Below are 20,071 nucleotides of genomic sequence, written 5' to 3' on the forward strand. Positions count from 1 at the left end.
ACAGGCATATGCCACCACACCTGGCTAATGTATCTATTTTTGGTAGACACAGGGTTTTGCCATGTTGGCCAGGCTGGTCTTGAACTCCTGACCTCAGGTGATCCGCCTGCCTTGGCCTCCCAAAAAGGTGGGTTTACAGACATGGGCCACCGCACCTGGCCCTTTTCTTTTTTTTTTTTTTTGAGACGGAGTCTCAACCTCCATCTCCTAGGTTCAAGCAACTCTCCTACCTCAGCCTCCCAAGTAGCCGGGATTACAGGTGCCTGCCACTATGCCTAGCTAATTTTTGTATTTTTAGTAGAGACAGGGTTTTACCACGTTGGCCAGGATGGTTGCAAACTCCTGACCTCAGGTGATCTGCCCACCTCGGCCTCCCAAAGTGCTGGGATTACAGGTGTGAGCCACCGCACCTGGCTGCCTGGCCTTTTTCACACATTCTAAAACATCTCCTTGGTTGCAGTGAGCTGACATCGCGCCACTATACTCCAGCCTGGGTGACAGAGTAAGACTCCATCTCAAAAAATAATAATAAAAATAAAGATAAATAAAACATCCCCTTTATAATGCCTGAACATTTTCCTTTTCACTTGAGACAGTCTCTCACTCTGGCACCCAGACTGGAGTGCAGTGGCACAATCATGGCTCACTGCAGTCTCAATCTCCTGGGTTCAAGCGATCATCCCACCTCAGCCTCCTGAGTAGCTACAGGTGTGTGCCACTATGCCCACTAATTTTTTTTATTTTAAAGTTTTTGTAGAAACAAGTTCTCACTATGTTACCCAGCCTAGTCTCAAATTCCTGGCTTCAAGCAATCTTTTTACGTTGGCCTCCCAAAGTACTGGGATTATAGGCATGAGCCACCACCCTGGCCTGAATATTTTATTTTTAAACAGTAAGAGCCTTTCCATGGGGAGTTAAGTGAAGAACTATTTTTAAAGCATTCACATCTGATCAGTTGGCTAATTCAGAATGATTTCCTATCACCTAGCATTTTGAGAATGAGCTGTGAACTGGGCTATTTTTGAACACGGAAAAATTTGGAAGGGTACTTAGGAGGCAAAAGAGATAAGATCCTAGGAAAGAGACAGAAAGAGGGAAGTGGAGTCAAAAGAAGTAGGAAAGATGAATTTCACTTTGAAATATTGTTTCTAGACTGGCCTCACTTTGAAGTCAACTGCTATGGCTCTTGAAAAGCATATCCTGAGTCTTTCTCTAATTGTAGTGGAATCAGCATATCCTGATTCTTGCCCTGGTTGTAGTGACTGAGGAATAAACTAGCAAAAGTTGGAAATAAACCAGTACCAGATCTGTGATGACTGGTCATGCACAACAGCAGAGCTGGGCTCAACGTATCTCTAAGCGTTCAACAAAGGTATCCTGAAGTAATAATATGTTCCAGTTGCTTTAGAAGCTACTCAAATGAAACAGACACACACTTTGGCTTTAAGGAAAGTACAGTCTAATAAGAAGATGGAGATGCACTTCAATCCCAACACAAGAGAAGTGCTAAGCAGCTTGAATAGGGAGGTTCAGAAAAATTGTGCTGCAAGTCCAGAGGTAGATGTGATTGTTTCTAGCTGTAAGTTTCAGAAAAAGTTTAGTGGAATAAGTAGCTTATAAAATAGGCCTGGAAGAAGTAGGATGTAGGCACTGGCCCATGAGGAAGAAGGCAGAAAGAACACCATTTTGGGAGGATAAAATAGCTGGGGGGAAAAGGCAGCACAGATGGTTAATGCATAGGGAACAGCCAAACAATCAAGCTTGGCCAAAAAAAGCTTCTCTTCCTTCATTTAACATACCTTCTATTACACAGTTTTGAGCAATATCGACAATAATGCTTAATGAGTTTTTATCAGAAGAAACCACTGTTAATGTAAAAGTAACCCAGCATTGTAAACTGCAATATATAAATTCAATAAGTCTTTGTTAATCCCTTATAAAAATATATTTGTAATGATTACATGTTATCTGCACCTGTGGGTTTCCTAAAACTATTTCTGCCAAAGAATCCTATGGGTTTCCAATTAAATATTATAATTCCAGTTTCCATTTTTATAAATGTATTTTATTTCATGACTTATAGTCAATAGCTCTGTGATACTTTTACTTCCTAATTCCCGTTCATTCAAGTACCCATCAATTCCAGTATCATTCTCTTCAAAATTATTGCCTACCTCCAATTTTACTACTTTGGCCCTCCTACCAAAAATTTTTTTGGCTGAATTATCTATCTCTAATCATACTTCTATAAATAGTAGAGGTTCCCAAGTAAATCTTTGGCATAAAACTATACCAAATTCAGTCCACCTGTAATCACCCACACTGTTATGTCAAAGTAGTCCATCCCCAAAGTTACAACATCTCTACTTACTGTCAGGGAGCTGAACTTCTCTATACCGAACGAGCTGACTTGGAAGGAGAGGTTTGGTATGAGCATGTTCAATAAGGGTGTCTTCGACCATCTGCATAATTCCTAATGCAGCCTGTAGAAAAAGATATGTCCCAGTATATTACAAAAACATAAACATATCTTGTTTGTGAAATAAACTAGCTTTGTTTATCATAAAAGTGGATTTTTAAATCTTAAATACATTTGATCCTACTCAAATGGATAAAAACTGAGTTTGTCAGTATGGTCATTTTGCAATAGAGTCAATATGGTAGTGGTGAAAGAAACAGACACCCAAACAATCATCAACACTGATGCTGATGCTGGAAAAAAGGCACTGCCAAAGACGGTCCCAAGTGAAATGATCCTCACTACAGACACCTGGGGTCACAGAAAAGCAAGGGAGGCAAACATAGGTTTTATTGTAGATAAAATGACCTTGGTAAGAATCTTGCTTCTGCCACTTATTAGCATCTGACCTTGGGCATATTGTTCTGGAGGGGGTATAGCAGAGTGGTAGAGACTAAGGGATCTTTTCTTTTTTTTTGAGACAGAGTTTCATTCTGTCACCCAGGCTGGAGTGCAATGGCACAATCATGATTCACTGTAGTCTCAACCTCTAGGCTCAAGAGATCCTCCTGCCTCAGCCTCCTGAGTGGCTAGGACTACAGGCATGCGCTACCACACCTGGCTGGTTTTCAATTTTTTGTAGAGTTATGTTGCCCAGGCTGCTCTCGAACTCTTGGGTTCAAGCAATCCTCCTGCCTCAGCCTCCAAAGTACTGAGATGACACACGTGAGCCACTGCACCATGCCGAGACTGAGGGATCTTGAGACAAGACTGCCACGGAAATTTTGTAGTGCTTTCCATGTGCTAAGTACTTATCATGTACTATTTAATCCTTACCACACATGATGTAGGTGCTTCTATAACTCTAATTTTACAGAGAAGAAAACAGATAAGCACAGAGTTAAGACATTTTCAAAAGATTACAGATCTGGTATATAGCAGAGCCAGGATTTGAATCCAGGCTGTCTGATCCTACAGCACGTGCTCTTATCTACTATACAATTATGCCACCCTATACAGAGTAGGGATAATTACTCCCATTTCCTCCTATGATTGCACAAGGTAGGAAACAGCAGAAGAGGCAGCCATGGAAGTAGGTCCTCAGTTAATCACCATCATTCTACTTTCCCTGTGCTCTCTACCTTCCTCCACAGAGCGAGATGGTTGAGTAAACTCTAATGTGTTTCTTATCACACCATGCTGGTTAACAATCTTAAGAAAGACTAGAGGGAAAAAATATCTTGCAATGATCCACAAAAGACTGCTAAAACCTCAACCACCCACCTGCTTTGTTATGTTTCCATGGAGAAGGGCTTCAATGTGCAGCCGTGACAGGAGCTGAGGTATGAAGGCCTTAAGGCGAGGAAGGGTTACATCTGCAAAGGTGTAAGAAGACATAGTGAGCGCTACCTATGAGGGTTTTTGTTTTTTTAATTTGAGATAATTTGAGACTTACCAAAGATTTGCAAAAATAGTACAGAGAGTTACTGTAAACACTCCACTTAGTTTCCCCTAATGTTAACATCTTTCAGAACCATCAAAACTAAGAAATTAACATTGGTATATACTATTAACCAAAGTACAGACTTTATTTGGATTTTTCCCATTTTTGTCTTTTTTTTTTTATTCCAGGATTTGATCCACAACCCTCCGTTACATTAGCTGTCATATGTCTTCAGTTCTCTCTAATCTCTGACAGTTTCTCAGTCTTTCCATTTATTTCATGACTTTAAGACGTTTGAAGAGTACTGTTCAGTTATTTTATAGAAGTCCCTCATTTGGGTTTGTCTAGTGTTTTCTCACAATTAGATTTCATGTCTGTATTACTATAAAGAATACCACAAAGGTAATGCACCTTTCTCATTGCATCCTATCAGGGGACTCATGAAGTTGATATGTTGTAGTACTTAGTGATGTTAACACTGATCACTTGGTTAAGGTGGTGTCTGCCACATGTCCTCACTGTAAATGTATTATTTTATTCTTTTGTTTATAATCTAATAACTCATATATGCTCTATATGCAATTTGGAAAAGCCCACTTGCCCATCTACACCTATTTTTCCTATTGTAATTACTAAATTTTATTTTGGGAAAAATAAATGAGATTATACAAATATTTTCTTTTTCTTTAAACTTTACCCACTAATTTTAGCATCCATTAGTGGTTACTGCCTGTAGCAATTATTACTACGGAGTTCTAATGGCAATTTTTCTACTTCCCTCATTCTTTTTATATATATTGATTTAATCCTTCTGTAAGGAAGAGCTGTCCCTTCTCCATTAGGACACCATAATAATAATTGCTACATGCAAGATCTACCAATGGATGCTAAAATCAGTGACAGACATTTAAGGAGAAACACGGGAATGGAAATAACAAGTGCTTACCACAGATCAGGAATTTCACAGATGTTATCTTTCACACTGTGAAGTAGGTACTATTATCCCCACTTTAAAGATAGGAAAATTAAGTTAAGAAAATTTAAGTTTGTTGTTCAAAGTCATTAAGCTAGTAAATTGCAGAGCTGGGATTTGATCCTTGGTCAGTTCCAAAGTGGATGTTCATTCTACTCCACTGTACTGCCTTAGGAGTCCTCTTCACTAGGCTCCCTCAGCACTCTGCAGCTTTCCATCACAATACTTACCCCCTTGTCTCTCTCTATTAAAATGATCTACTCACATTCACGCTTCACCACCAGACTGGAGGTCCTTCATCAAAGAAACCCCATCTAACTGATCATTTTAAATTATTATTTATTTATTTTTGAGACAGAATCTTGCTCTGTCACATAGGCTGAAGTGCAGTGGTGCAACCTCCGCCTCCTGGGTTCAAGCAATTATCCTGCCTTAGCCTCTTGAGTAGCTGGGACTACAGGCATGCACTACCATGCCTGGCTAATTTTTGTATTTTTTTGTAGAGATGGGGTTTTGCCATGTTTAATTGATTATTTTTTAATCTCAACACCTGGAGTTTTGGGCTGGGTGCATGGTAGTCAGTAAATGCTGCTGGACCACACTGAACCCTGAAGTTCTTGCTATCCTGGCACTTGGATAGCTGAATGATTTAGAGTCACGGAAGAGGCAGCCTCTCACACTGAGTTGTTTCCAAATGAAGCCATTCTGCCATTTTGGATTATTGTAGGATTATATATATCAAAATGGAATAATTATTTACTTGAGCAGAAAAATTTAAACCAAAAAAGTACTGACTTTTCTCTTTATAAAATCCATTTTAGAAAGCCTTCATATCCCTCTGAGATACTATAGAGCTTATTCTGCTTAAAATTAACATGCCATCTGACCCAGATTCTAACAAAGGGTGAAAAAAACCCTCAAACCTTTGCTTTTTGATCATTATAAAAGTAGGCTTCGTTTTGGAAAACATTTAAAATTAATTGTGTGGTATTTTTTTAAAGGTATAATTCTTGCTATTAATTGCATATGACCATAATCATTTTGCAAAGAAAAGCATATTATTTGTCCTGATAAAAAATGCACCTGTTCTAGTTAATGATTTTCATAATCTAGCCTCCTATCCAATGCCTGAGGCAACCAACAAAATAATGACTTTCAGTACTTTGCTCAATTTGTGTCACTGAAGACATCAAAAGCATAGTGTTACATAAGTATAAGAACTTGTCATAAAAGGTTATTAAAACATTCAACAGAATTCTTTTTTTTTTTTTTTTTTGAGATGGAGTCTCTCTCTGTTGCCAGGCTAGAGTGCAGTGGACGATCTCAGCTCACTGCAACCTCTGCCTCCCGGGTTCAAGTAATTCTCCCATCTCAGCCTCCCAAGTAGCTGGGACTATAGGCGCGTGACACCATGCCCAGCTAATTTTTGTATTTTTAGTAGAGATGGTTTTCACCATGTTGGTCAGAATGGTCTCGATCTCTTGACCTTGTGATCCACCTGCCTCGGCCTCCCAAAGTTGCTGAGATTACAGGCATGAGCCACCACGCCCAGCCCAGAATTATTTTTATTGTATTTTAATGCTTATGACTGAGCACATAGGAAGAGAGATTAATTGGTGAGGTAACGTTGAGAAGTAAAAAATCTAAAACAATAATAAAGGGTGATACCAATCTACATTTTTTCCCAATAAAGAAATCCTGAAAGTAATTTCTTTGCATTCAATAGGCATTCATTAGATACACACTGAGGGCATAATATTATACTAGATACTAAGTGAAGAAGTATGGAAGGAAGGTATAATCACTGCTCTCAAGAATTTTAGATTTTCAAAGGCCGGGCGCGGTGGCTCAAGCCTGTAATCCCAGCACTTTGGGAGGCCGAGACGGGCGGATCACGAGGTCAGGAGATCGAGACCATCCTGGCTAACACGGTGAAACCCCGTCTCTACTAAAAATACAAAAACTAGCCGGGCGAGGTGGCGGGTGCCTGTAGTCCCAGCTACTCGGGAGGCTGAGGCAGGAGAATGGCGTAAACCCGGGAGGCGGAGCTTGCAGTGAGCTGAGATCCGGCCATTGCACTCCAGTCCGGTCGAAAGAGCGAGACTCCGCCTCAAAAAAAAAAAAAAAAAAAAAATTTTAGATTTTCAAGCCAAACTCCTGAAAAATAGATTTAAGATTCTAGAAAAAAAACAACAAAAGATGACTCTTTAGGCTTTACACATTTTCCAATTTTTAACTGAACTGATCTAAGGATGCTAAAGCAGGAAAAAAAAAAAAAAAAAAGCCTGAACATTGGGTGTTAAGACTTTGAAGTTCAGCTAACTTTTTCTTTTCTTAAAACTTCAATATTGGTCGGTTGCAGTGGCTCACACCTGTAATCTCAGCACTTTGGGAGGCCAAGGTGGGTGGATCACCTAAGGTCAGGAGTTCAAGACCAGCCTGGCCAACATGGTGAAACCCTGTCCCTACGAAAAATACAAAAAATTTGCTGGGCATGGTGGTGTACGCCTGTAATCCCAGCTACTTGGGAGGCTGAGGCAGGAGAATCACTTGAACCCAGGAGGCAGAGGTTGCGATGAACTGAGATTGCACCACTGCACTCCAGCCTGGGCAACAGAGCAGACTCTGTCTTCAAAAAAAACAAACAAACAAAAAACCTTCATTATTAACAAGGTTAGTACTTGGGTCACAGCATTTACTCTGCAGAAAAAAAATTTTTTTTTTTTTGAGGCACAGACAGAGTCTTGCTCTGTCATCCAAGCTGAAGTGCAGTGGCGTAATCATGGCTCACTGTAGTCTCAACTTCCCAGGCATAAGCAATCCTCTCGCCACAGCCTCTTGAGTAAGTGGGACCACAGGTGTATGCTACCACATCCAGCTAATATTTTTATTATTTTTTGTAGAGACAGAGTCTCACTATATTGCCCAGGCTGGTCTCAAACTCCTGGGATCAAGCGATCCTCCTGTCTCTGCCTTCCAAAAGTACTAGTATTACAGGTACGTGCCACCGCACCCAGCCCATCTGCAGAAATCTAAAAATAGTAGTAATTAACTGGTATAGGTCCAGATTGAAAACAGTATATATGGCTAACCTGCCTGAATGCAAAAACCACTTCAAAGCTACCACTGTTTTTTTTTTTTTGAGATGGAGTCTCGCTCTGTCGCCCAGGCTGGAGTGCAGTGGCCAAATCTCAGCTCACTGCAAGCTCCGTCTCCTGGGTTTACGCCATTCTCCTGCCTCAGCCTCCCGAGTAGCTGGGACTACAGGCGCCCGCCACCTCACCCGGCTAGTTTTTTGTATTTTTTTTTTTTAGTAGAGACGGGGTTTCACCATGTTAGCCAGGATGGTCTCGATCTCCTGACCTCGTGATCCGCCCGCCTCGGCCTCCCAAAGTGCTGGGATTACAGGCTTGAGCCACCGCGCCCGGCCACCACTGTTTTTTTTATTTTATTTTAAATTGAGAAATAATAACTGTAGATATTCATAGAGTATATAATGATGTTATTATATATACATATAACGTATAGTGATCACATCAGGGTACTAAGTATATCCATCATCTCAAGTTTATTTATCATTTGTTTGGGTTGGGAATGTTCAATATCTTCCTTCTACCTATTTAAAAGTATATGTTACTGTTAATTATAGCCATCCTGCCCACCACTGTTTTTATAAAACATAGGCACAGCCAGTTTTAATAGAACTACAGGTTATTTAAAAGTATAAACAGTCAATATCAGAATAAACCAAAATGAATTTAGGAAAAAAATGAAGAAAGCATTAAGCTTTAAGTAGAAAGTCTCACCATCTAGAGCTTCTTTTAACTCATCTTTAGTCCAGGCCACTTCAGTCATCAGCAAGCGGAGGTAGTACATGGCATGCTGGTGAGGCTGTTCAGCCCGGAAATTGTTAAGAGACCGCATATACTAGTGAAGGAGACATGCTTTCATTAATTTTATAAATCTTTTAAAAATCATTTCAAAAGTCCAGTTATAATCAAATTTCAATTCTCTATAAACTATGTGTTACTAGGATATTTTCTTCTTTCCCCTTTCTGAAGTTATACAATTAAGAATGGGGTTTACTCCTCTCCGATCCTTACATAAAAGCATGCTTTTTCATTTGTTCAGCATCTGACACGGACTATAAGTGCCTTCACTATGGGATATCTTTTGTCCCTCAGAAAGTTATCCCTAGTTTTCAGGGATGTCTTTTGGAATCTTTAGGTTCTATGCTATAAAGCCATCCCCAAAGTCTCCATAAGCAAACAACACAAATAGGTAGCCATATAAAATATGGGATCTTTATTTGAAAACTGATGGTAGTTTCTTCTGGTATACAAGAAAAGGTCACAGTTTAGCTTCAGAAGAAGCAGCTGTTCATCCCGTACTTCCATTACTGGGCCAAATATGAATTGAATTTAAGTGGAAGATATGTCAAACCCAAATAGTGTGCTCTAATGTGACAAGGTCTTGTGGGAAAGCAGACCTCAGTCTGATGAATTGTGTGTTCTTCTGAACTGGAGGTTGGGATGGAACATTCAAGGAGGCCTTGACAGCCACTAAGTACTTCTCTTTGAAATTTTGAGCTGCAACTCTGCATTGCAGTGAGCTCTTGGCACCCACAGAGAAGAGGCCAGGTGTCCACAAGAGTCAACTAGGCTTTCTTTCTGGCTGGAGTATCAGATTTTGCAAAGACAAGGTGAGATGACTGCAACAGGGTTATGAATGCTTCTTTTCCTCCTTGCTTCTTTTATGAAAACTATTATGAAAACTTTTTATAACAGCAATATTATCTTATGAATAAAAAAACAGGGTTCAGAAAACTTACTGCTTCTTTGATAATTTCAAATCTTTTTTCATCAATCTCAAAGGTAGCCATTTTCTCAATAATCTTCTTTAGTAAAATTGGCTGCTTGTCATTGTAACCTTTCACGGAAAGCTACAGAAAGAATTCAGGGTATTAAAAGTCTAAAAATATCACAAAACAACTTCCAAATAAACGACTTGATTTTTAAACATGTAGAAAATTCCAAAACAGACATATAAAAAATGAAACATTCACTTTAATGTCTCATAAATATATAAATATAGTGTAACAGGAAGATAACATTAACCATCTTTTTTTTTTGGGACAGAGTTTCACTCTTGTTGCCCAGGCTGGAATGCAACGGCACGATTTCGATTCACTGCAACCTCAGCCTCCCAGGTTCAAGCAATTCTCCTGTATCAGCCTCCGGAATAGCTGGGATTACAGATGTGCGCCACTAGGCCCGGCTAGTATTTTGTATTTTTAGTAGAGATGGGGTTTCACCATGTTAGTCAGGCTGGTTTTGAACTCCTGACCTGAGGTGATCTACCCGCCTCGGCCTTCCAAAGTCCTGGGATTACAGGTGTGAGCCACCATGCCCAGCCTTAACCATGTTTTTAAAAATTTTTATTTATTTATTTATTTATTCATTCATTCGAGACAGGGTCTTGCTAGGGTACTCAGGCTAGACTCAAACTCCTGGGCTCAAGTGATCCTCCTGCCTCAGTCTCCCAAGTAGCTGGAACTAGATGTGTGAGCCATGTCACAGATTGCTAACCTGGCCATTAGCAATCTCTATACCCAAAAGCATAATTTTACTTTTCTGAAACACAACCAACAGTAAGTAAACTCACCTAACATCGAATTATGGTGGCATATACTACATCATCAAAATTCAAGTTCTCATTATAAAATTAATTGTAGAATGTGGCTAAGTTTTTTCTTCAAAAAGAATATCTAATGAATGGCAGGCTTAAGGTTTTCATAGCTGAGGTAAGAAGATAAAAATCACAGGGCATAGTGGCATGTACATGTCGTCCCAGCTACTTGGAAAGCTGAGATGGAAGGATTGCTTGAGCCCAAGAGTTTAAGACCAACCTGGGCAACATAGTGAGACTCCTGACTTCAGGTGATCCACCTGCCTCAGCCCCCCAGAATGCTGGGACTATAGGCACGAGGCACAGTGCCACACAGGATCCACAATTCTAACCACTTGCTTATTTGATAAGTTCTGTTGCTGTTCCAAAAGCTAATGGCAAAACAAACATGTAAGAAGGATACAGTGTATGTATCATCAGGATCTTGGCTTAGCACATTTTTTTTTTTTTTGAGACAGGGTCTGACTCTGCCACCCAGGCTGGAGTGCAGTGGTACAATCTTGGCTGACTGCAACTTCTGCTCCGTGGACTCAAGCGATCCTCCCATCTCAGCCTCCAGAGTAGCTGGACTACAGCCATGTACCACCACGTCTGGTTAATTTTTTCGTATTTTTTGTAGAGACAGGGTCTTACCATGTTGCCTAGGAGGTTGGTCTTGAACTCCTAGCTCAAAGCAATCTGCCTGCCTTGGCCTCCCAAAGTGCTGGGATTATGGGCGTGAGCCACCGTGCCCAGCCAACTTAGCACAGTTTACTTTGTCTCTAAATGCCTAACATTTTGAGAAGTGGGGAATGGAGAATTTCTATCATGATATTTCCACATGGTGGCACCCAAAGCAGTAGAGGATACACTGCAGCTAGAATATCATGAAAGTCTCCATGCTGCGCAGGATGATAGGCAAGAACCTCAGCAGGAGGGAAGGCCACTGGCCATGGCAAGCACATCATGTTTCCTACTGGAGGAGCTAGACTGACAATTAGCAGAAAACCCATTTTGTCATAAATAAATATTATGTGTTTTGATGGTAATATGCTACTAAAAATCAACAGAAAAAAAGAGAAAACAGATGATTACTTTTCTATTTGGAGCTAATTTTGATCTCTGAGCTTCAAACTTCTGTGGACTCTGAGAATGGTTAGATTAATATACATTCTTATACATTAAACAAAAGTTACCAGAGAATTTATTTATGTGAAGAAAAAAAAGTCACTGGAAAATAAATAAAATTTAAAACTCCTAAAATCTTTTGTGTAAGAATTTAAATAAGGAGTACCCCAAAATGCTCGTTTTCATTTTTACTAAAATATGCGATACATTTTCAAGAAAAGTGAAGATGAATGTGTGCTATGAAAGGGATGTTAACTTGGAATTGAGATATAAGCAAGCTTGAAAACACATTCCAAAGAAAGGATCTAGTTATTTCTTAGATGGATTTAATAATGCTTATTTTAAAACACACATAAAATAGGTAATGGTGCATGCTACAAAATAAATTAAAATGTCAGGTTTATCTGAACATAGAAACTTTATACTACTATCTGCAGAAATAAAGGGAGCCTATTTATAAGTAAAATTCAATCACCACAACAACTATTGATTATCTTCTACTTACAGATGTTAATATACTCAATTATATGGAAAGAACAACATGCTTTCAGGATTAATATGCTAAACATCTCAGGCAGAAGAACATGCAAATAAATGTAGCACACATACATGTTCACAAGATGCACTAAACTTTATTAAATCATTCATTAGTGGAACTAACACTAATTTGAGTTCTTCGATCATCAAAAAGGTGCAAGGAAGAAAACCATCAACTTTCTTGTTTAAAAATGCAGAAGTTAATAGTTTTCCCAAGCTCAACATAATGCTTAAACGGGGTGGTGCCTTTTCTTTGGTTTTCATTTTACTTACAAGTATTGCATTCATTCCTGATGCAATGCCATAGCTCAAACCTGAGAGGCGTGCTGCATATGTATACTCTTTTAAATCATCCTTCAATAACCTGATAAACAGGTATGTCATGTTGCAATGAAGAGGATCAGCATAAATGTAGCGACTAACAAAAAGAAAAACAAAAGAAATGCTTTGATACCTCAAGCAGTGGCATGGTAATGAAGAAACATGACTGAAGAGTATGGATATGCAGCCTCATGATCTGGATTTCTAGGGAAATAGTATATGACAACCTTAGGTTTTACAAAAGAAGGAAGACTTCATTTTCCTTTGCCAAAGACCAAGATTTCAAATACAGAATGGGTAAGATCTAAACCTAAATCAGGGTCCAATTTTGTCTGAGTAGAAAAATATGACATTCTGATGAAAGACACTAAAAAAAAAAAGAAATCAAGGAAAATTTGCATAATATGAATGGTATGTAGTTGAACACTTAGAATAAGAGCTAACTTAAAAATTAAATGAGAAAATATGATTAGCCATAAAGATTAAAAAAAGAAATTAAACTCATACCCTCAATCAAAAAATGCTTCCATCAAATCAATATAAAAAATGTTGATGAGTGGAAGGCTCTAAGGCGTGGGTACTTACATACATCCCATAGATGGTATTTTGGAGATCATAGCTCAAGCCTGCTAGCTCTGCTGCATATGCATACTCGTTGAGTGAATCTTTGAGGAGCTCAAGGTACAAATAGGCCATGTTACAGTGCAAGGGGTCCACATAAGCAAATGGGCTGGAAGAAAATGTTGACAGTAAAATAGCTGATTTTATTACTTCTCAATGTGATATGGCCTTTTGAGAAGGATCAAGATATTGAACACCGGTTAATATGATTTCCTGAGGATATGGTTGAATTCTTGAGGTTATTTCTTCTTATGAGGAAAAAAACAAGATGTCTGAAAAAGAAGCCTGAAACGTATGTGTATGTGTGTGTGTGTGTGTGCGAGCGCGTGCGCACGCACTGCTGGTGGCGAAGAAGGAGAAGGAACTGCCTACCCCAGATGGTGTGGCAGAACTGACAAGTTAGAAATGCAGGGTATGTGAGGAGTGGGAACGGGCCAAAATGCATGGCTATGCTTAGGCTAATGGGAGGAGCACAGCCGACAGAACAGATACAGCATTTGCATGTCTTCCTTCTCTCTCCAATCAAGTCACACCCTTGGTGGACAGGAGTAAAAGACTGGGAAATGTGTCTGTGGTAATTACATGAACTTAGAAAAATTGAGACCTGTGAAAATGTTAGCTTATCCCTGAGTTTTCCCCAAAACAGTAAAGCTAGAGAACTGTCAGTAAAATAATTGATAATTTCTATCATATAGCAGCAGCCAAAACTAGGGAAAAAAACTAAAATAGAAAAATAGTTAAATGAGAAAGAACAAAGAAGAAAGAATTATAGAGTACAAGAACTAAACAACCACAGTGATCAACTAAACTTCATTTCCCAGATAAGAAACATAATTTTCTTCAGGTCCCCTGAGTTCGTGGCAGCAGAGCTGGGATTCAAATGCAAGTTAAACGACCTGCTCCTCTGACTATACAACCTTGCTTACCTTTTATCAGAAGAAAGTAAAAGTTTCACTCATTCAACAAATATGTATTATATGCTTACTACAGTGCCAGGCTCTTTTCTAGGCACTGAAGATAAAGAGTGAACAAATCAGACAAAGTCCCTGACCTCAGAGTTGATATTTTAGCTAGAGGGGACAAATAATAATAAATTTAAATTTGACATTTTAGTTGGTGACAGTGTTATGGGGTAAAATTAAGAAGGGTAAGGGGAAAAACGAATGATGGGGTGATGGCAGCAGGGAAGAAAGACTACTGCTTTACATAAGAATGTAATGTCAAGGCCACTCTTATCACGTGACATCTGGACCCAGACTTGAAGAAGGCAAGTGAGTGAGCCCTGGGGATATCTAACGGGTGGAGTGGAGAACTTCCCAGGCTGAAGAAATAGCTAGTGCTAAAGGCCTGAGGCAGGTGCCTGCTTGGCTTGTTTGGCAGCAAATTAAAAGTTTCACTCTATTTGTATCACAGTAAATATAACTAATGTACTGAAAACAAAACCAACATTTTGTTTTTAATGTTGAGTCAAGGTCTCACTGTGTTGTCCAGGCTGGTCTTGAACTCCTAGGTTCAAGTGATCTTCCTGCCTTGGCTTCCCAAAATGTTAGGATTACAGGTGTGAGCTATTGCACCCAGCCAAAATCCAACAATTTTATCAAAGCTGATAAAAAAGCAAAAATAGGGATAAAATGTGTAGTCACTTAGAGAATTAAAATCAAAGACAAAGTTCTACAGCTATCCAAATATTCTCCAACTGGAAAATTTAAATAAATGTTCTGCCATAAAATTTTTTAAAGTATGATACATGATGACAGATTTCCTTCTTTGGGCAAATAGCAACTCAAAAACTTAAGGCACAATTCACAAAAACAAAATCATCAAAACAAAAGAGAGGCTACGACAGAGGTCGGCCCCACAGGCAACTATGCACCTTTCTCAGATGGAAGTGAAAAGCCAGAAAGTTTGGGGTTTCAAAGCACTACGGCTCAGGCTCAGAAAATAATTCCAAGGAGTGTCCTAAAATGCTGTATCCAGCCTGGCAAGGTGGCATGCGCCTGTAGTCCCAGCTACTCAGGAGGCTGAGATGGGAGGATCACTTGAGCCCAAGAGTTTGAGGCTGCAGTAACTGCACTCCAGCCCTGGGTGACAGAGTAAGACTCTGTCTCCTAAAAAAAAAAGAACAAAAACAGCTATATCCACAGCAGCTGTGCTGGTGAAGTGGAGAAGATACTAAACTAACTTTTAAAAGATAATAGGATTCAACAGGGATACCTAAATTTTGGTTCATGTGTTTTCTTCTTTTTTTTTTTTATTTTTTTATTTTTATTTTTATTTATTTATTTATTTTTTGGTTCATGTGTTAATTTAAAACATGTATTATTTTGTAACCAGATACTATATGCTTAAATATGGATCACAGGGTTTTAAAAACCATAGGTAACTACACATAATATAATCTTATTTCTGAAAAGATGAAAAGGATATAGACACACACATGAAAATTTCAATTAAAATGTACAAGAAACAGAACAGTGGTTACCTCTAGGAAGACAGACCAGAGGATGGGATTTGTGTGGGAGGTAGACATTTTCAATTCTAGGAAATGTGCTAGGCAGTTTAGAGAACACAAAAATGTAAAATGGTCTCTCAAAGGGTATTCTAAAGAAATTCATCATCACAGAGGCCAAATGGGAAAATGGTGACAAGCTGCTTACAGTGTTAAAAATCTCACTTTCAAATATCAAAAAATAAAAAGCAGCTTTGTAATGCCCTTTACCAATAATAAGCCACAACCTGACAGCCCATGTTTGGTGTAAACAATAAAAAAATCTCTGCACAGTTCTAGATAATCTGTAACTCTCATGCTATAAAACCACAATATTTATAATCACTATAATCTCAATATATTTGTTGATGGAAAATCAGATTCTTTTCCCTTTTTCCAAAGCATTTAAACCATATCTACCTTTAACTTCATGTCAAGCCAACTGAATAAAAATTAATGAAAAAGATGATTATCATATTGAACATTACTGAACAAATAAACCATGACAGGCTTATCTTACAAACCACTGAATTTTAGAAATATAAAATTATAAAAAGTATAAACTCACAAAGTAAAATCTGAATTGGGTGATTAACACACAAAAAAGTAAAGGAAGACAGAAACGAATTGAAAATGCACTGAGAAATTACTGCAATAGCATTACTCATAAATTTTACTAAACATCTTCTCCCTTTTTATTAGTAATTTTTAAGTAATCAAGCCAGAAATAGAGGAAGCTCCAGACAAAAGACGAAACAAGACTCAGGATAATTTAGTAACTAGTACCTCTTCTTCTAGACAAGTTCCAGGAATACAAAACCAAAGCAATAAAAACACCCCAAATTATTTATTCTTTCTTCAGTGAGTCTTCTGGGTAAATCTACGGCCTCCTCAGAATCCAAAACCCTGAAGGCTAAGAAGGTCGTCCTAACAATAGCTAACATAAATCATTTGAGCTAAAGGGTATACTCTGACTCAGTATATGGAAGAGTCAGTCCATTTTTAATGGAAAAAAAAAAAAGAGTTAACACTGGTTTTTAAAATACCTCTTAACAGCAACAGCCTCTCCTTTCTTTTTTTTTTTTTTCCTGAGGCAGAGTCTCACTCTGTCGCTCAGGCTGGAGTGCAGTGGTGCAATCTCGGCTGACTGCAACCTCGACCTCCTGGGTTCACACCATTCTCCTGCCTCAGCCTCCTGAGTAGCTGGGACTACAGGTGCCTGCCACCATGCCCGGCTAATTTTTTGTATTTTTAGTAGAGACGGGGTTTCACCGTGTTAGTCAGGATGGTCTTGATCTCCTGACCTCGTGATCCGCCTGCCTTGGCCTCCCAAAGTGCTGGGATTACAGGCGTGAGCCACTGTGCCTGGCCAGCCTCTCCTTTTCTTTATTTTTATTTATTTATTTATTTATTTCAGCCTCTTCTTTTCTAGGTGAAATAACTCTAATTCCTTTTATATCTAGACATGGATGTTTAAGAAGAACAGACAACTTTTGGAAATGTAATTTTTGATTTTTATAAGAAGCTTTATAAGCTAGACTCATCTTACATACCTGAAAAATTCAAAGTTGAGACAAGCCTTCGGCAAAAAAAACTTATCATCTTGTTTGAACCAGAGTTTGCTCATAGCTGTATCCTGTGATGGAGAAACAGTTTGGTTAGGGAAATAGAGGTGCATTCAGCAAAAATGTTCAATCAAATCACTCTTCAAGAGGAGGAGGACAGAGGCAATAGTTAGAGTTTTGTTCTGGAGCTGCTGTCCCATGGCCCTGAAACATACTCAGAGTCAGGAGGTAAAAAGCTGGAGACAAAGACTGCAGACTCCTGTAGCAGAGTGAAATCTGCCTTCTATTTCCCCTGTATTAGGGAGATGGGGGTACAGAGAAGGAAAAGACAGATCAGAGAAGCCAATACCAACTGTCCTGTCTTCATCTTTCCAGACACTGGGAGGCAGGCAGAGGCAGAAGTCCCTTGCAAGCGAATGGCAGCCAGCTTCCAGGGTGGCCCACAACAATCCTTGCCTGCTGACATTCACAGTCTTGGGTGGTCCCCTCCCACATTAGACCAGGGTTGGTCTGCCTTACTAACAAAATATGACAGAATTAATGGTATACCTCTGAGACTGCATTTATAAAAGACACCGTGGCTTGCATCCTGATCACTCACTTTCCCTCTTGGATCATTCACTTTGGGGGAACCCTGCTGCCATGTCAAGCAACTCTACAGAGAGGTCCATGCGGTGAAAAATTAAGGCTGGCCAACAATCACATAACTGAACTTGGAAGAGAATCCTCCAGCCCTAGTTGAACCTTCAGATGACTGAAGCCTTGGCCAACAGCTTGACTATAACCTCACAACGGGCCCTGAGCCAGAACTACCCAACTAAGTCACTGCTGGATTCCTGGCCCTCCTCAGAAACTGTATATGAGGACTGGGCATGGTGGCTTCACTCCTGTAATCCCAACACTTTGGGATGCTGAGGTGGGCAGATCATGAGGTCAGGAGTTCGAGACCATCCTGGCCAACATGGTGAAACCCCGCCTCTACTAATAATACAAAAATGAGCAAGGTGTGGTGGCTCGTGCCTGTAGTCCCAGCTATTTGGGAGGCTGAGGCAGGAGAATTGCTTGAACTGGGACTCGGGAGGCAGAGGTTGCAGTGAGCCGAGATGGTGCCACTGCACTCCAGCCTGGGTGACAGAGCGAGACACCGTCTCAAAAAACAAAAACAAAAACAAAAACAAAAAAAGAAACTGTGTGTGACATAGGGTACAGTGGCTCACACCTGTAATCCCAGCACTTTGGGAGGCCAAGGCAGGCAGATCACTTGAGGCCAGGAGTTTGAGACCAGCCTGGACAACTAGCAAAACCCTGTCTCTACCAAAAATACAAAAATTAGTTGGGCATGGTGGCACATGCCTATAATCCCAGTTACTTCGGAGGTTAAGGCACGAGAATTGCTTGAACCTGGGAAGCGGAGGTTGCAGTGAGCTGAGACTGTACTACTGCACTCCAGCCTGGGCAATGGAGAGAGACTCTGTCTCAAAACAAAAACAAAAACAAAAACAAAAACTGTGTGAGAGACCAGGAATGATGGTTCATGCCTGTGATCCCAGAAATTTGGAAGGCTGAGGCAGGAGGATCGCTTGAGCCTAGGAGTTTGAGATCGGCCTGGGCAACATAGTGAGATCTCACCTCTACAGATATATTGAACAATTAATTAGCTGGGCATGGTGGTGTGTGCCTGTAGTCCTAGGTACACAAGAGGCTGAGGTTGGTGGATCACTTTAGCCCAGGAGGCCGAGGTTACAGTGAGCCATGACCGCACCACTTCACCACAGCCTGGGCAATGGAATGCGAGTCTTAAAAAAAAAAGAAAAAAACTGTGTGAGATAATAAATGGTGCGTGGTTTTTTTGTTTTTTTTTTTTTTGAGACGGAGTTTCGCTCTTACCTAGGTTGGAGTGCAATGGCGCAATCTCGGCTCACCACAATCTCCGCCTCCTGAGTTCAAGCAATTCTTCTGCCTCAGCCTCCTGAGTAGCTGGGATAACAGGCGTGCACCACCACAACTGGCTAATTTTTTTTTAGTAGAGACGGGGTTTCACCATTTTGGTCAGGCTGGTCTTGAACTCCTGACCTCGTGATCTGCCCACCTCGGCCTCCCAAAGTGCTGGGATTACAGGCACAAGCCACCGCACGTGGCCTAACTTAAATGTTGTGGTTTTAAGCTGCTAAGTTTTGGACTAATTTAATACGCAACCATGGATAACCAACACGGCCAAGGATGAACAAATAAGCTACTTATCTTGCCTCTCCACTTCACTCATGCTATACTAAGAATGGCTTTAGTCACTTGAAAGTACCTTGAAACTCTGGGAAGAGATATAAATGGTTCAATGTTCTTGTTAGTTTGCTCTGGGAAGGCCTATTTAAAACAAAGAGCAAAAGTCAGATATGGTAGCTAACACCTACAATTCCAGCTACTTGAGAGGCCGAAGGAGGAGGATCACTTGAGGCCAGGAGTTCCAGACCAGCCCAGGCAACATAGCAAGATCCCATCTCTACAAAAAATTAAAAACAAACTAGCTGGGTGTGGTGTGCGTCTGTAGTCCAGCTACTTAGGAGGCTGAGGCCAGAAGATGGTTTGAACCCAGGAGTTTGAGACTGCAGTGAGCTATGATCCCACCACTGCACTCCAGCTTGGGCAACAGAGAGATCCTGTCTCCAAAAATAAATAAATAAATAAATAGATAAATAGATAAATAGATAAATAAAAACAATACATAAAAAACAGGAGGGGTAAATGAACTTTCTCTTTGCATAAGCTAATATAAAACTCTTTAAAATGTCATTTTTAAAGAAAAATGGGCTAGGCGCGGTGGCTCATGCCTATAATCCCAGTACTTTGGGAGGCTGAGGCAGGTGGATCACCT

General features: G+C 39.9%; 1 protein-coding gene across 6 annotated transcripts in view; it reads right to left on the reverse strand.

Annotated features, from left to right (window-relative positions):
* The window catches only part of IDE (insulin degrading enzyme), a 121,547-nt gene that overhangs the window by 14,778 nt on the left and 86,698 nt on the right, over positions 1 to 20,071 (reverse strand). For 5 of the 6 annotated variants that reach the window (XM_033224471.1, XM_033224461.1, XM_033224497.1 and 2 more), the window contains exons 14-19: positions 17,191 to 17,273; positions 13,114 to 13,258; positions 9,707 to 9,817; positions 8,682 to 8,802; positions 3,743 to 3,834; positions 2,372 to 2,483 (exon numbers count right to left, since the gene is read on the reverse strand). In XM_033224471.1, the coding sequence (XP_033080362.1) occupies positions 2,372 to 2,483; positions 3,743 to 3,834; positions 8,682 to 8,802; positions 9,707 to 9,817; positions 13,114 to 13,258; positions 17,191 to 17,273 (664 nt within the window). Of the gene's footprint in view, positions 1 to 2,371; positions 2,484 to 3,742; positions 3,835 to 8,681; positions 8,803 to 9,706; positions 9,818 to 12,480; positions 12,626 to 13,113; positions 13,259 to 17,190; positions 17,274 to 20,071 lie in introns of all 6 variants that reach the window. The other variant, XM_033224505.1, reaches the window with a different exon arrangement.

Source organism: Trachypithecus francoisi, unplaced genomic scaffold, assembly GCF_009764315.1.
Source record: "Trachypithecus francoisi isolate TF-2019V2 unplaced genomic scaffold, Tfra_2.0 Contig01436, whole genome shotgun sequence".
Lineage (NCBI taxonomy): Eukaryota > Metazoa > Chordata > Mammalia > Primates > Cercopithecidae > Trachypithecus > Trachypithecus francoisi.